Source organism: Dermacentor silvarum, chromosome 2 (genome assembly GCF_013339745.2).
Source record: "Dermacentor silvarum isolate Dsil-2018 chromosome 2, BIME_Dsil_1.4, whole genome shotgun sequence".
Classification (NCBI taxonomy): domain Eukaryota; kingdom Metazoa; phylum Arthropoda; class Arachnida; order Ixodida; family Ixodidae; genus Dermacentor; species Dermacentor silvarum.
The window spans coordinates 161,262,584-161,279,679 of NC_051155.1; the positions used below are offsets into that span (position 1 = coordinate 161,262,584).

The following is a 17,096-nucleotide window of genomic DNA, read 5'->3' on the forward strand; positions in this document are numbered from 1 at the left end:
CCACAACGCAGTAGTTACTCTGCTCGCCAATACAGAAATTCGGTGATAGTGTGATGGGGCGTCACAATAACGTAACCAAAATTGTTGCTGGCAGATATGCGGTCGTGAGCGTTCGGTGTTTCTGATAGCTGCTTTTTTGTCCAGGCGTTACCCAGGTGTTACAAGTTACCCCGATACGTATACGCTATAGCCACCAAAGGCTGGCAAGGTTGCGTAAGAGTTAAAGAGTTTGCGGAGACTAGTGCATTTGCTTAACAAAACGATTGCATAACTGCAAACTTGCCGGAGCAATCCGCGACACACGAGTTGCTACTGGTTGCCTTTCCCGTAAGCAATTGTCGCAGTGCGCATTGTACCTCCCGAGAGTACACATTAGCAAAATTCCATTGCGCTAAATCATTCTGTTGGCTTGCAATTTGCCCGGTGTGAAGCAAAAGCGCATACACTGCCACGCGACGCACACCGTGGTGGTCTCGCTCAAGGCGGATAAGTGAATTATACCCTGTACACTATTATGGAGGTTCTCTCTGTACATACTCGGTGTATTGGAAAGTCTCTCATTCAAAGTGTGACCGAGCCAAATGCTGCTAGCGTCGATGTAAGACGACATCAGGCGTATTGAGCATGACATGGCCAACGGCCACACTTAACCACAGCGCCTACTTCTGATTGCAAGTGACATGCTTGTGTAGCGTAATATTTGAACGTTCTTACAGGGTGCGCATTCCGAAAACTATAGTGCATAACTATAGTATATGCACTACACCGCCCTTCCCTTTTTCCCTTCCCAAGCGTAGGGTAGCCAACCGGGCACTCCCTTGGTTAACATCCCTACCTATCCCTTTACATTTCTCTCTCTCTCTCTCTCTCTCTTTACACCTCCCTTACGTTAGCAATAGTACTTTTCTTATCTGAATTTTTTCTCTCGATAGCATTAATAGTATTTTGCTTTAACGATGACAAAACATTACGGCGAATGTGACCCGACATTAGCACTTTTGTCACGCTAATCTGTCTTGGCTATTTATACCCTGGACATACATGCATACCCTGGACGAACAGCCCGCTGTATTTTCCACAACGCAGTATAGTTATTCTGCTCGCCAATACAGAAATTCGGTGGTAGGGTGACGAAGAAGAGAGAAAGAGAAATGAAGAGGGAATGGTAGGGAGGTTTCCCCCTTCCTTCTCTCTCTCTCTCTTCTTCGTTCTAAAGAGACAAGATTAGACCGGTCGTGAATAAGAAAGAATAAATAAGATACCGGAAAGCGGAAACCTCGAATGGAAAGTATATCTCAAAAGAGTCATGTTCAAGGAGATGTTTTCTTCCAACAGATGTGGCGCAACTACCAAATCTACCTCCCTCCCTCCTTGTAGCAAACGAAAAAGGTCTCGGCCAAGGTGGCCTCAGTTTCAGTCTCTTCTGTCGTAGAAACGCGACAAATTGGTTATGTTGAAGGACGGTAATCTGGGAGAGTTGGTTATGTGCCGTATGGTTAGGTGTCATACTTAAAAAAAAACGTTATTTTCTAAATATACAACGTTCGCTCACATACATTGTAATGCTACCGACTCTTGATCTGAAAACTATTTGTTTTCTTTCTTCTCTTTTCAGTAAAGAACTAGAAAACAACAACAACAACGACAAAATAATGAAGCATTTTTTTGCGCTGCTCTGTGTCATTGCGTACTTCGGTGAGTGTTGCACGATCTCTTTTTTATCCACGTAAAAAAAAAGTTTTGCCCGCTGCAGGCCTTATTGGGCCCATCCCTTTATGCGATGTGCTTCTACACAAAACATACAGTTGCTCTCTTTCACGGCTAATAAATGGTTTTATTCGAGGCGGTGGTAGCTGAAATGGGAACTCTCGTTTTATCATGACTGTTTAACGCGTGTAAAGAAACAGAAGTTCAGCCTGCGCTCAAGAAAAAAAATAATAACAATGGTACCATTTCTTTTGAGCAAATATTTTCTCCAGAAGAAAATACTAGGCTACTTTCTGTTTGTCTGGTTAAATGCGTAGAACACGAGCGCACCAACAAACGATGTACGCACATATGATCATGTACAAACGCGAATGCTTTCGTTGTATTGACGGTTCCCTACAGTTAAGCGCTATGTATGAAATTGAATACAAGTGACGTATACTACTGGCTTCAATGTACCCAGTAGTAATAAAAGCTGGACATGAAGGTTATGGTTATTATTAGCGAAGACCATGACAAAAATGAACCACTTAAAATATAATGGACTTGCCCATTTTCTGACGTGTGTCCATCTTTCCCTAACGCTTTCTCTTAATTTGGTTTCGTGTTGACGTTCATAATGTGCACTTGAAATGTGAAGGTGTAGAAGCAAGTAGATGTTTCATAAGAGCCATTAGGGCAGATTTCTTCCGAAATTCTTAGTAAGTAAAGGGTAATTTGATTCAATGCTTATGAAGCTCATGAAACCTTAGGTCCACGTGAACCACTCTATGGATGTAGCGCTCACGAAAATATTCTATCAGAAGAGTTAGCGAGAGCTCTGCCGATGCATTTCCAGTCCATGACCTCTCAGTAGAACTCGGGTTCTGTGTCTGACCTGAGATCATACCAAAAACGATAACCACTTCTGATACCAAACCAGACGTATCAACTGCCAGACTTCGACCACATTTTGACTGCCTTCGTCTGTTTCATCATAGCGGAATATCACTCCAGTCCTCCCTTATTTCTACACTTCGAACACAGCGCCCGGCCTTCAGCGCGTGTCTTTAATAAAACGTAAGGAAACATGCTAGGAATCCACTATGGATCAAAGTTAGTGAGCCGTTAAACATTTTAACTCATATAGGTTTACAGAAGAATATATTGTTCAGAACAAGCGTGCAGGTACATATATTTTCTTACTGAAGTGTACCTGAAATTTTTATATTTGCAATGAAGACAAGCAGCCACATTGGCTTATTGAAGCTGTACTTTTATTTTTCACGGAACTTCTACATCTGCGGCCTTGGAATTTGGTGTGTTGGAAGCTCGCTGTAGATTAGGAATGTTCATAAATGCATACTGACTGACAAACCGCGTGGACACGTATAGGTCACGCAGAGGCTGACGACAGGAACAGATACCAAGAAAGCGTGCAAGATTTCCTGGGACTGTTGGAGAGAGACACATCACCACCTAAAGGCAAGTTATTTATATAAATGCATCAAAATTATTACGTTCACATCCTTTTGCAGCACCGCCTGTACCCTTTTTCAACACGAAAGTGTTTTATGCCGGACTCCACCGAAAATCAATCCCATGTGTGTACGCATGGATTTATTTTCAGCGATTGAAACGCGATACCCGTACAACATATCGGCCAGCTTGTTCTTGCGTCACCGGTGGCCACTAGGGACACTGAGATGATGCGTTTTTGTGTCACATGAAAGCGAGAATCTTTTTGATGCATCGTAACTGCATTCGGGCCCCTCAGCGATCACCCAGGGATCACCGGTGGCGCAAAAAGCGCCGGCCGCCATGCTGTCTTTTCAATCGCTGAGCACTGTACGTCATGCAATCATCATCACTCAAATCCCCGAGATGACGATGTTTTGCCTTTCTGTGCCTAATTGATTATTAGAAAAATAGGCATAGAAAGGTTCGCTTTATTAAGGCGTTATTGTGTTCTTCGTGACATATATTTGTTGCAATAATGACATTCCGGTATCATTTCTTCTATCATGGAGTAATTTCGTAGACGACATGGCTGGCAGCCTGAGCACATATAAGGCTAGTAAAGATGCTAGTTCTTATGAGTGTCTTGCGGTCTTAATCGGCATCTGCGGACAACAGCGTTCGTGGTGCTTCGAAGGTACGTGATTCCCGACCACCGTCACCGTTCGGTGGCGCCGCGCCGGCTGACGCCAGTTTTTGCACTTCTACTCACCTTTGAACATGTGGCGCCTGTGCCTATGACACCTGGACTAACCTCCGGGGTGCTGCTTACGCTGCGCAGCAGCACAGGCCTGAAGTGCTTGCTATGCTTCGTTCTCCGAGTGAAAGTGCAATTAATAAAAGACTGCGCACATGTATGTACTTGCATTTGTGCATGTGCAACGAAGGTGCCACTGCTTCTTAGAATACACGTTTCACTTTCATGCTATGGCTTGGGTTCAGCTGTAACCGATAAAGTTCTGATGAACTTATTTGCCGAATTTCGGGTTTAACCGAAAAAGTTCGGGTACAGGAACCACCTGGTACAGGAGTAACTGAGGTACTTGAACGTTACCGACCACTGTTTGCTCTAGCAGGTGGTTCTCTTTCTACGCGTCACTGCGTGAAATGTGTTCACACTTGCTAGTGTGATGTAGTCAAGCACTGAGTCAAGTACACTGATGTGCTTGACTACTTCACACTTCATTCTTGCCTTCGGGAAAAGTGGTGACGCGAAGGGCGAAAAAAACTTGGAGTACGCTTAAGCTTCGCCTTTAAGAGTGGAACGCGACAGCGTTATTGGATGCCGTTGACGCCGACAACGACATCGTATTTTCTGCGACATGGGGCCCGATCAAAATGTAGAAAGGCTAGGTTTTCAACATTACCCTCAATGTTGCCTAGAATCAAAGCACAGCGAAACACCATCAAAATTGGAGGACGCTTAAGCTTCGCCTCTAAGAGTGGAACGCGATAGCATTCAAAGATTCCTGGCTGCTTATCAGGCTTTTTTCTCGTATATTCAAATTATAATCGACGCTACCACGTCTTTAGGTTGTGGTTAAGTCATACTTTAGATTTTTCTGACGAATTTTACTTTGAGAAATTCAATTTTCGTTCACTGACCCCTTCCGCCACGCGAAGGCCCATCCAGTCGGAGTGGTTCGGGATGGTGAGGTTCGGCTTTAATTATTTCCCCCGGAGGCTGATGCTTACGCCGACGCCGGATTTTCTGCGACACGGGGCCCTTAACGGTATCGAGTTAAAATTCAAGAAGCTGGAGCCTGTGGTTATGTCAGTGAAGAAAAGCATGACCTCCTGATTAAGATGAAATTGGTGAGGGAACGGCTGGACTCGGTTAGCACAATATTGAAACAGCTAGAATCGGAGGACACGCTTGTGTGCGATGTCTGCTCTTTTGTTTTGTCTGCTCTTTGCTTGTGATGCAGCTAGGAGAGATCTTCTAGGAATGGACTGAGGAGGGTCGAGGCTGCTGCAATGATGTTGCCGTCATGCTGGACCTTGTGGACGAAAAAAAATTACCCCATCTCCCGCTAAAGGGAACCATGTGTGGATGCGAAGCAGCGGGTAGATGGTTAGCTTGAGCGGGAGATGGTTTCGCGGCAAAGGCCCGAGCGCTCATCGTGGCGTTGCACAGGAGAGAGAATGAGGAGCGCGCGCTCCGTCATTTTCACACCGCGGAACTACCGTGGCGCCCCCAGCGGAGTATGCAGCTGTCACCCCACCTGTCGTGCGCGCCGCTCCGGATTCCTAGAGGAGAGAAAGGGGGGAGCGTAGGAGAGGAGAGAGAGGGGGAGGGCATGCACCTGCGCTGTGGGGGTGTGGCACGCGGGCGCCGCTCCATAGAGAATTCCTAGAGGAGAAAAAGGGGGGGGGGGCGTAGGAGAGGAAAGAGATGGGTAGGGGACGCGCATGCGCTGTGGGGTGTGGGGTGTGGCACGCGGGCGCCGCTCCGTACAAGATTCCTAGAGGACAGAAAGGGGGGAGCGTAGGAGAGGAGAGAGAGGGGGGGAGGGTACGCGCATATGCTGTGGGGGTGTTGGACGCGGGACGGACGGACAGAGCCGCCGGAAAGAAATGCTTCGCATTTTAAAAAAAGAACGGTCCGAACTCGCCATGACATTTTAGTCGTACTGTAAAGTTTTGGCACAAACGTGGAATGGCAGTGTCGTAAGGAACGTTTGAGGCAGCATGGGGCACACGGTGGCACTCACGTCCTTCTGGTTTAACCTGCGTATCATTGATCTAAATGTGAAGTCTGAAATGCCGCGTGGCTTCTCGATCTACAAGAGGATCGGCAAAGTCGCTGTTTGTGGCGCTGACGCGATCCAAGCCCTGCAGCAAGAGCTGCGTGACTATCTGCACTATACGCTGTTCTTGAAAACTTGGTGCTGGTTGTCTCTTGACGATCACATTGGATTGATTGGCCAACATTGAGTACCGCGGCCCTTAACCTCCTTGTTTTACCTGTTTCAAGTGTAGACGTCGAGATAGTGAGGGAGGGATATAAGGCAGGCAGGGATGTTAACCAGTCAAGAGTGCGGTTGGCTACCCTACGCTGGGGGAAGGGAGAAGGGAAGAGAAAGAAGGGAGAGAGAGCGGGTTGGGGCATGGAGACGCGCACGGACCATACTGCAGAGTCAAAGGCGCTCGTACAAACCAGACGCTCTCAGAAAGCACAAAAGTGCATTCACTGCCTTCTGAGCCGATGATCGGTGGGGACGGTGTTGTAGTATAATCTGTTCACTCATAGGGCGATCATCTAGTTTCCTGAATGCGTTAGTCATAGATTGTCTTTCTGTTTCAAATTGAGGACAGCGGCACAATAAGTGGTCAATGTTCTCCTCGCATCCGCAGACATCACATCCAGTACTGTAAGCCATTCCAATTAGTGTCGAATAAGCTTTAGTAAAGGCAACTCCCAACCACAACCGACACAGAAGAGACGCCTCGCGTCTGTGCAGTCCGACCGGAGGTCCGAGTTGCAGTGAAGGATTTAGTCTGTGCAGTCTGGTGCGCCTTGTATGTACAGTATTCCTCTCAGCTAACGAGAGTGTGCGTGCTAAAATGCGAAGTTGTCTCGCAGCGTCGGTCCTTAAAAGAAGAACGGGGACGTGGCGGTTTTGGTTTGACGTGCGAGCTGCCTTATCTGCGCCATCATTTCCATGATACCGCAATGGCCTAGTATACACTGAAAAGAGATATAATGGCCTTTTTTCCCTCAAGTGATGAATAAGTTCCACAATTTCCCGCGTCAGCTGATCGTGAGTTCCATGTCGGACAAACGACTATACACATTGTAAGGCTGGCCTTGAATCGCAGAAGACTACCCATTTTCCAGGACTCTCTGTATCTATAACATGAAGCGCACCGCGGAGAGCCGCGAGCTCTGCACCTGCAGACGTAGTGATATGGGAAGTCTTGAGCCACTGAGTTATTCCCGTTGTTGGAATAATTACAGCTCCACCGGAACAGGTTGGTGTAGTTGAGCCGTCAGTATATACGTGTGTGGTAGTCACTGTATTTCTCATACAGGAGGAGTAAACAAATTTGCTTCAGTGCAGATGGCGGTAAGTCAGACTTTTTCTGAAGTCCTGGGATTGTGATGTTCACTTGAGTAAGGCTCACACACCATGGAGGAATCGAAGGTTTTGCCGCAGGTGCGTACCTTGACGTAAGACAGGCACGATGCGCGAAAACAGTTGCACTGAATGTCGTGTGGGGCCTTTCTACAGGGAGGCTTGCAAGGTGATATGTAGGTGTCCGGGCGAAGTGTCGTATGTGCACACGCATTGTTTCAATGGCAATATGCGTTCTATTTATTAGCGTAATCTTGAGCGACTGCAATAACTTCTGTCGTTGACGCACGCCCCGGTAGGCCAAGGCATACCTTGAGGGCTTGGGCTTGGATGCCTTCGATTACGTATATTCAGGTTTGTTCTGCAGTTGTTAGAGATGACCGGTAGGCTGTACAGCAGAAATCCAATAAAGAGGACCCTGTACAGTTGCAGCATAGATTGTACTGACACTCCCCAGGTCTTTCCTTCTAGGAACTTAAACATATGGCAAATTCCCGTCAGACGTTTTCTCACATAATTCACATGAGGGGTGCAGGAGAGATTTCTGTCAATAACCACCCCCAAAATCTCTGACTTGTGCTGTACCAGATCAGCTGTCCGTCTACGGATATCACATATGGAGACATTGGTTTCCTGGGAAATGCCACCACTGTACACTTATCACGTCACAATTGAAGTCCTTGTTCTCGAAGGTAGGATGATGTTAAAGTGCCTGCCTTTAACTCGTGTCACGCCCGACGTCCAAATACAAATGTCGTCGGCATAGACGGAGAGCCTAATGGTTCATGTAAGGATGTCGGCGAGTCCAATGAGCGTTAGATTGAATAGCGTTGGGCTCAGTACTCCACCTGGAGGGACCCCAAGGTTGCTGTAATGCTGGGAGGTTGGGCCATCCTCAGTAAGTATGAAAATGGATGTCTTCGTAGGTAGCTGCTAATCCAGAAATAGATCTTGCCGCCAAGTCATACAGTCACAAATGTGCTGAAGATCGCTTCGTGTGTTACGTTATCATACGCTCCTTTAACATCCAGAAACAGGGCAGCAGATAATCGTTTACAGGACTTGTGGTGCTCGACGTACGTCACCAAGTCGATAACGTTATCTATGGAAGAACGGCCACGCCTGTAACCGGCCATTGTGTCTGGATATACCTGGTAATGTTCGAGGTATTCAAGGTACCATTCTACTCGTGCTAGAACCATCCTCTCCATTAGTTTGCCGATGCAGCTGGCAAGGGCAGTCGGTCGGTATGATGCAATGTCTACAGCCGACTTGCCAGGCTTGAGCAGTGGAATTAGGCGACTGGTCTTCCATTCCTGGGGAACCGTACCTGTCTGCCTGGAGCTGTTGAACAAGAGCAAAAGCACTTCCAGAGTCATCTTCGCCAAGATTGCAGAGGGCACGGTAGGTTATACCGTCGGGTCCTGGCGATGATGAGCGTTTGCACAAGCCAACTGCAGCTTCAAGTTCGTCCACAGTGAAAGAACTGTCCATGTGGTGGTCGTGTGAAATCGGTGAGTGGTCGACCGTCGATGTTCCGGTGAATCTTGTTTCGCCAGCAATCCTCCTGCAGAAATCGTCAGCGACATTAATCTCTCTGCATTGTTGGTGAAGGGCCAAAGACATGAAAGGGTGGCGCTATTGAGGGGTTCCACGGAGTCCACGAACAGTTCTCCATATGTGAGACAGAGTGTTTCTTGGATGCAAGGAGTCGCAGAACGACATCCCTCTTTGCGACGTGAGTTTGCCCATGCGAGGCTTAATTTTTCTTGAGTTATTCTGGCCAACTTCAAGTCATGTACAGACTTTGTACGTCTGTATCTTCGCTCTGCACGGCGACGAATTGCACGAAGCTTCTCCAGCTCAATGTAACATTCGGTGCGTGTAGACATTCTCGAAAGCGAACGCGTGGCAGCTTCTAGGGCACCCTTTATAGTGTCCTCTAGGCTAGAGGACAAGCCTTCACGACAGCCGTCTTCCACAATTGATTTGAACATCGGTCAGTCGATACATTGGTTGACGCCGGGTAACTTGGAGTCTGTCAGTCGTTCAATCCTAAGATATTGCGGGGAGGTGGTCACTTCCCTGCGTTTCAATACCTGAAAACCACCTAACCTTTCTGGTGAAGGAGCACGAAACAAAAATGAGGTCAAGGCAGCTACTGTAGAGAGTTCCACGCAGAAAGGTGGGGCTTCCATCGTTTGACAAACAGAGTTCTTGTTCGGAGGCAAATGACGCTAATATTCGGCACGTCGAGAGAGCATTCTCTTAACTTAGGATCGGAAACGGAGAAGAGAGGGTACTTTTATTATTATAAAAAGAAAAGCCGGAAACGCTCAACCACAGCTATATGAGAAATTCCTCGGTATCAACCAATTTCTTAAACCTTGCCTTACACACTGCCAACCAACAGTATTAGCCAGCTTCGGCGATTTGTCAGCCTCTGGATTCATTGACCGCAAAAGCAGCAAGCTTTCACAGAGAACGCGGGAATAATTCCAGGAAGTGCTTGTTCTTTGAACTGCTTGTTCCGTGGAAGCTACAGAAATAGTCCACAGTAATAAATAAATAAATAAATAAATAAATAAATAAATAAATAAATAAATAAATAAATAAATAAATAAATAAATAAATAAATAAATAAATAAATAAATAAATAAATTATAATACTCCGCCTAGCGTGCACTGGCGGGTCAATGTTCAGAACGGCCCGCGTAGACATTTATTCTTGCGAAGGTTTTTTTTTTTTTTTTTAAGAAACACGCACTCTCCGAGTTGGTGTGGCACGCAGTACCCTGCGCAGATAACAGAGCGCAAATGATGTGCGATACCTCACTGTGGAAAACCCGCATGTTGTACAGCCGAACCAGTAATATCCTCAGTCAGTAACCTCCGTCAAATTATGGTCTAAAGGACGTATATTATCAAACTGAACTTAGTCAACAGTGGTATTTTTATATTCGGAAGGTGTTTATCGTCACCACCAGTCCAGTATTTTCTGCAAAGGCTGACTCTTGCCTAAGCAGCGTATCTCAAGGATGAATAAGAACTTACGTGCGACTCTTTGTAGGGTGCTTGTGTTGGCCTTGCAAGTAGTAGAGACTGAAAGACGCATTAACCTGTTTCTCTGTGGATGCTGTCTACAAAAGGTACTTGTGCTGTGTAATAACTACCGTGAAAAAAAGTATGTGCATTAACTCTGTGGTTAGATCTACTATCTCCCTAGTGCGCATTGTTTCCCTGGCGGGCGGTCGAAACCCAGCGGTGGTGGATGGTGTGCAAAGTATTTTTGTCACGAGGAGGTGAATGTTACAGTGAGTAGATCACCTGACGACGATGCCATGCGCATCTCAAAGCCTCTCGAATGGTCGCAGCAAACCGAGTTCGGAGCGTTTAACCGCTGTCGCAGTGAACGGACAAATGAAACGCATCAGATGGCACACACAAAAGCTAAAATGCGTTGCCTCGTTTTACACGTGTAGGTGCAATCTATGTGCAAGTTAGCGCGAAGCACGCACTCTGCAGTTATTGTTGTATCAATACGAAAAATTCAGGCAAGTGCCAGCGTATAGACCTAGGTAGGTGATGACAAACTTAGCGTTGCACGCCACGTTGCTTTAGCTAGCATTCAGATTATTATTCATCACGAACCGCGAACTTTGTCATCTTAAATGTCATGCGTCCAATTTTTCCCACAGGAGGCTCAAGCAGTGTCAACCAAGCGAATGAGTTCATGGACGTTGTCTTGCTGCAAAGGATGCCCGTGCTCATTAGGGAAACACCTGGCTTGTTCCCGTCAGCTCCATTGCCTCCCTATCATTTCAAGGCATGTTATAGGTGTCTGTATTTATGTGCACTCTCAGCTGGCCATCTGGTCTCGATGCGCTCGTTTATAGCCAACGATATTAACTCCGCTAAACGCAAGGATCGGACCGATGGAAACTTTAACAGGCGACTCAGTCTCGTTTCTGAAATAGCTCCTGAAATATCCGTGATCTATTAAAACACGTGTCTGGGGAAAAGGTACATATTATTAACAGGACGAAAGCTTTGACCTTAATAAATTTGACCCGATAACAGTAAACCCTGACTGTACTTGCACGCAAAAACCTTTACTGTGGGGCTAATAAAAAATCTTGACATGAAACTTCAGCGCTGAAGGAAATGGTGGGAGAAATGAAATCCTGAAAGAGCCACTCATGATGCCCATTGGAAATTTTTGTTATGCACTAGAAGGCCGCGTGGTTTAGACTGCAATCTAAGTGAAGTCATTTAACTTGAAGTAAAGAAAAGAAAGTGGACTTGCTTAGAACGCGTGTTAATGGTGTTGCTGAAGGGGTTAAGTATGGGGATTCGCACATACAATAACTACATCCCTAAAGCAAACATTTTACCTGCTACACGGCAGAGTAGAAGCCATTAACGCTACACGTTATACAGGCTGCCGCCCTCGTAAGGATGGGCAGAGTCTAACACTGCTTATCTGAGGTGACTTGACGAGGACCGGCGCATTCAGCATGAAATCGGCATGACATCTGGCCGCACGCAATGTACAGAAGATATATCAGGTATGTGAGGATAGAAAGTCTATCAATGGAAAGAAGATAACGAAGAGAATGGCAGAAGGGCATATGGGGTAATGAAGTTAGAGGATTTCCAGCTGCAAATGAGTGACCGTTGTGAACAGAGTAGGGTTTAGTGTATTTGAAAGCGAACTTTAACTTTATTGAGGAGGTGCGAGATAAGATTAAAAGGAATGTGACGGACGCTCACACTGACCAGTGACCACTTAACAAGTGTTTGTAAAGTAGCATTTCTACGGAAGAAGTACGCGGGCATCCATAATAAAGCCACTGTTAATGCGATTTCAGGTTCACAAGACGTCCATCACTAACCGCGACCTGAAAGTGAACGTGACGCGAGGTGAAATCAAGTACTTCGACACGGCTGTGCACCGCGTCGGTGACTGCATACCCGCTCTGGTGGCCGGAAACACAAGCGTCACCTGCACAATCCGCTTCGATGAGATCCTCGCTAAACTTGTCACCGTGGTATGATATACATGTCGAATTTGTTCTCTTTTTTTCATGTGCAGGATCAATGAGGATATTACAAGAAATTATCTGGTGGAGAATAGTAAAAATTTGCATATTCGTTTTTACTTTTCTTGCACTTCTAAATCGAGTAAAGCGTCGTCATCGGTCCTTTTTTATAACTTTTTCTTATTACTGACGTTTTGTGTCTGCATATTTTCACATTTTTCAGGAACATTACGACTCTCGTTATGATAACTTCATGTCCGTGCCAATGGTCCTATGTCCGGTAGTCCATGTTCTTGATAGTACGATTGCAGAAAAGTAAAGGGGAACAGCAGGGATACGTCCTGCCAAAACAATTTCATTTTGCAAAGCACTTCGCGCGTATGTGCAACTGCAGAATAACAGCAAGTTTCTAGGTCAGGAAAAAATGGTTAATAAAACAGGATGCCTATTCTGTGTAAGCAAAAACTCATAAGCATGCCACTTTTTTCTTTTTTCTTTCTTATTTTTTGCTATCAGAGCTGGAATATATTTTTCACTGTTCGTATGTATGGCTCCAATGACTATGCACATGATGACGTAATTAATTCAGCGCAATTAACATTGACGTGGCGTGCTTTTTAATGATCAATACGTCCTCAATACCGAAATCATTGTGACGTTTGAAAAGGCGCTGGAGATTTCGCTATCGGAACTAATGCCCCGCTCCTGGCTATTTGTTCACATGAGCTTCCATTCCTATGGCTTCGGTCCGACGACATCGGTAACAGGTTGCTGTTTGAAAGATGTTGTTGCCCTCGAACGTATTCTTCATTTACAGCTGTTATATCGCAGCGTTAAGGGCCCTCCACAAGTCGCCGTCATGTACGAAAGCAAATACGTATATTCGGTTGTCTTATTCGGAGGTCTACCTTTCAAAAAAATAATGGAAAATTTTAAGTTTGGCTCTTTACTGGGGAGCATTCTGCTGAGGGCGGCAGTGAACTAAGTCGTATAATGAAATTAAGAAAGCTAAGATGGTATCAACTGGCGCAGTTCAGGTGTAACTGGAGACCTCCGGCAGAGGCCTTCGTCTCGTACTGGGTATGCAGTAGGATAATGATAACCGTGATAATGAGGATAATGATGACAGGGATCATGATGATGATGATACTTCCAGACCATAAACAAAAGTGAGAATCAAAAAGCAGAATGAGATTAAGGAACAAACTTAGTAGAATGTTGCGTTTATTTCTTCACGTTTGTCGTTTATGTAGCCAACACAGCCTACAATAAAGGAAAGAAGTTGAATAAAGCGAGTAGACTCGGTTCATGAGGCCTGGTACTGTTGGAGAGACGTATAAAAATTGTCAGTACGCTGTCACCAATAGTTGCGATGCTGGTCAATGCATAACTTGACACTCCTAAACACCTCTTTACGGATACTGTACAACACAAGGAATGTCCCAACAGACGGCGCGCGTGTTGCGTTTGAGCGCAAATATAAATACGTTGGTTCCATCTATTTCGAAAAGGCGGCTGTTAACACGGCCTTTGTCGCTTACGTCTCCCTTCTTTTGTAGTCGTCAGTTCTTCGCTGAAATTAGTAATGTCCTGTCATCGTCGTCACTGCTGTTCATTCTGCCAACCACCCTGTTACCAGCCAATGCAGAGGTGGTACATTTCATTATAAGTCTATGATCGTCTCAATCGCAGGCTTAAAATTGAGGCCACCGAATATCCGGCCATCCTAAACTCAAAACCGATGCAACTGACAAATATCAAGAAAACAAGAAAGCTGATTGCTAGTTTGATCCTTATACTTTGAATGTGTCCGTTTAAAGAAACAATAAATTGATCAGCAAATAATTCAATTTGTCACCTTACACATTTGCAGACCAAGGGAGACAACCTGCTGGGCATAGTGAAATCTGTGGATGTCGATGCCCTCGTCTACAACACGACCGGCCGGCTCGAGGTTACAGCAGCTCCGAACAGACCGGGCTTCGTGCGCACTCTGTTCGTGGAAACCGTCAACATCGGTGTCAGGCCCGGAGCCAACCTCGATTTGAACGAAGTCCGCATGAGCAACTTCAAGTCGCACATCGCTAACTTTGTCAGGGAAGAGTTCTATATGAACGTGTACGGCAATTATCAGACGCTCCTTAACCACGCGGTCGCCCGCATGAACTTTGTTCTGTCCTAGTGGCGCTCTGCATACGATGGAGAAGAGGATGACTTGACGCCGCCACACAAAGCTTTTTGAACGCTACATAGTTGCGAGCGTACTAAGTTTTGTTCATCTTGTTGGGAATGCAGAATTTGGTTGAAAAGCAAGAACAATATACAACGAATGTAAAAAAAAAATGTAGAGTGCATTGAACGTATTGTTATTGTGTGCACAGGTATCTTGGTTAAACTTGCGAATGAAATGAAATAAACAAAAATAAAGCCAGTATAATTTGGATCTCTTTAGCTTGAGAATTCCCACCTCCTGCGCAATGGATGATTTTCGCAGGATCGGGAGAATGCTGCTGGTGCTAATGCGGATATAGTGACGTTCATATTTTTTTCGTCCACTATTTGACGTTATTTGTGTGTTTCTTAGTTGCATTTGTGTCTAGTGCCCGTTGAGATGTCTTGGTTTTTCTTAGGCAGTACATTTCATGTTTCAGGATATATCGCTGTCCCTAAAATAGCCTGGCTTCACATTTTATTGCGCATAAATGAAGAAAAAAGTCAAAGGTATCGCAGTGCTCAACGTGTAAAGTTGCAGACCAGTAAAAATTGTTTTTGTTGACATGATGTGCCCCCCCCCCCCCCCCCTCGGTCACATCTGGCACAATATAAAAAACGGTCCCTAAGAGAGCGTAGACACAGTACATCAGTTTAGCACGGGCGGGGGAGGATGGCTTAGGAAGATAAAAAAGGAAATATAGAGAGAAAAACAGAACATGTGCATACAATCACGGCTGTTACAGCACAGGATAGGGTAGCAAACCGGATTTTTCTTCTGGTCAGCCTCCCTGCCTTTCCTTTCTTTCATTTCTCCCTCTCTCTTAAACACGGGCTCTGGTACGAGTGCTATGAGCTATAGCATGAATGGATGGAAACAACTTTATTCAAATCCGGTGAAGTTTAACGACCCGGGCTCAGGTCTCCCATGAGGGGACTTCGAGGCCTTGCCTCGTCGCCGCCTCCCGGGCCCACTGGACTGCCCACTCTTGTGTCTTGAGGTTGGAGCTGCGCAGAGCGGCGGCCCACTTCGACGCAAGAGCCTCCGGAGCTACTGCCATTTTCGCTGCTATAACAGGACACTCCCACAACATGTGTGAGAGAGTCGCTCTAGTTGCCTGACATAACTTGCAAATAGCACTCGGGTATTGCGTGGGGAAAATGTGCTGCAATCGCACCGGACTGGGGAAGGTGTGTGTCTGCAGTTGTCGCCAGACGACTGCCTGGCAACGTTTCAGTTTGGGGTGAGGTGGGGGCAATATCCTCCTGCCTAACTGGTAGTGCTTGGTGATATCATTATAGCTTACTAAGCGTTCTCGCGTGTTTCGCACCAGGAAGTCCGAACTCGAAGAGGGTGTCTCAGACTCTGCGCGGCGAGTCAGTTCTCGCGCAGAGCGGTGTGCCACCTCATTCAAGTTAGGGGGGCCCTCGTCGGTGGGGGTGGCGACGTGCGCTGGGAACCACATGATCGCGGTGCTATCGAAGTGCTGTCGACCAGCTTTCCTTAGGATCTGAAGAGCTTCGGAGGCAATGCGCCCCCGCGCGTAGTTACTAACTGCGGATTGTGAGTCCTAGTCAGGATTGTAAATCCTGACTAGGATTGTAAGCTCCCAGTCAGGATTGTAAATCCTGACTGGGAGCTTACCAGCCATTGAAAAGAAAAGTGTACAATCATTGCATTCTACTGGTGCTAACATATAGGGCAGAAACTTGGATATTAACAAAAAATCTCGAGAACAAGTTAAGGACCGCAAAAAGAGTGATGGAATGTAAAATGTTGGGTCTAACGTTAAGAGAAAGGAAGAGAGCGGTGTGGATCAGAGAGCAAACGGGGATAGCTGATATTCTAGTTGACATTAAGAGGGGAAAATGGAGCTGGGCAGGCCATGTAATGTGCAGGATGGATAACCGTTGCACCGTTAGAGTTACAGAATGGACACCAAGAGAAGGGAAGCGCAGTTGATCACGGCAGAAAACTAGGTGGGGTGATGAAGTTTGGTAATTTCCAAGCGCAAGTTTGAATCAGCTAGTGCAAGACAGGGGTAATTGGAGATCGCAGAGGGAGGCCTTCTTCTTGCAGTGGATATAAATATAGGCTGATGATGATAATGATGATGATGATGATGATGCTGACTACATCTATGGGCATCTAGCCTTTTGCCTATCTAATCTCGATCTTAACGTTCGTGTTTAAAACGTCTATCGATATCACTGTACTGTACCATAACCTTCACTTGCAAAACGCCTGTGTGCTTGCGTTGTAGTGCACGTTAAAGAACCCCAGGTGGTCAAAATTTATCCGGAGCACTCCACTACGGTGTGCCTCATAATCAGAACTGGTTTTGGCACGTAAAACCCCAGAAAGAAGAAGATGCAATGACTCCGGTTCGGTCAATCTCTTCCTTGCTTTTCTTCCACCAATGATCTAATTCTCTCTTACTAATCTTGACTGCGGACCAGTTAATCCTTCCGTTTTGTTGGAATCCCCACGCTTCTGGAAGGTGCACACTGCCTACGGGTCTCGCTTGGTCAATACCTTGGCATTCTATTACGATGTGGT

General features: G+C 46.0%; 1 protein-coding gene across 1 annotated transcript in view; it reads left to right on the forward strand.

Annotated features, from left to right (window-relative positions):
* Positions 1-1,406: 1,406 nt before the first annotated feature.
* Positions 1,407-17,096, forward strand: part of LOC119441970 (uncharacterized) — a 36,727-nt gene continuing 21,037 nt past the window's right edge. Inside the window, exons 1-3 of the mRNA XM_049661768.1 lie at positions 1,407-1,463; positions 1,616-1,695; positions 3,082-3,171. Coding sequence (XP_049517725.1) covers positions 1,653-1,695; positions 3,082-3,171 — 133 coding nt within the window. The 5' untranslated portion in view covers positions 1,407-1,463; positions 1,616-1,652. The remainder of the gene's footprint in view (positions 1,464-1,615; positions 1,696-3,081; positions 3,172-17,096) is intronic.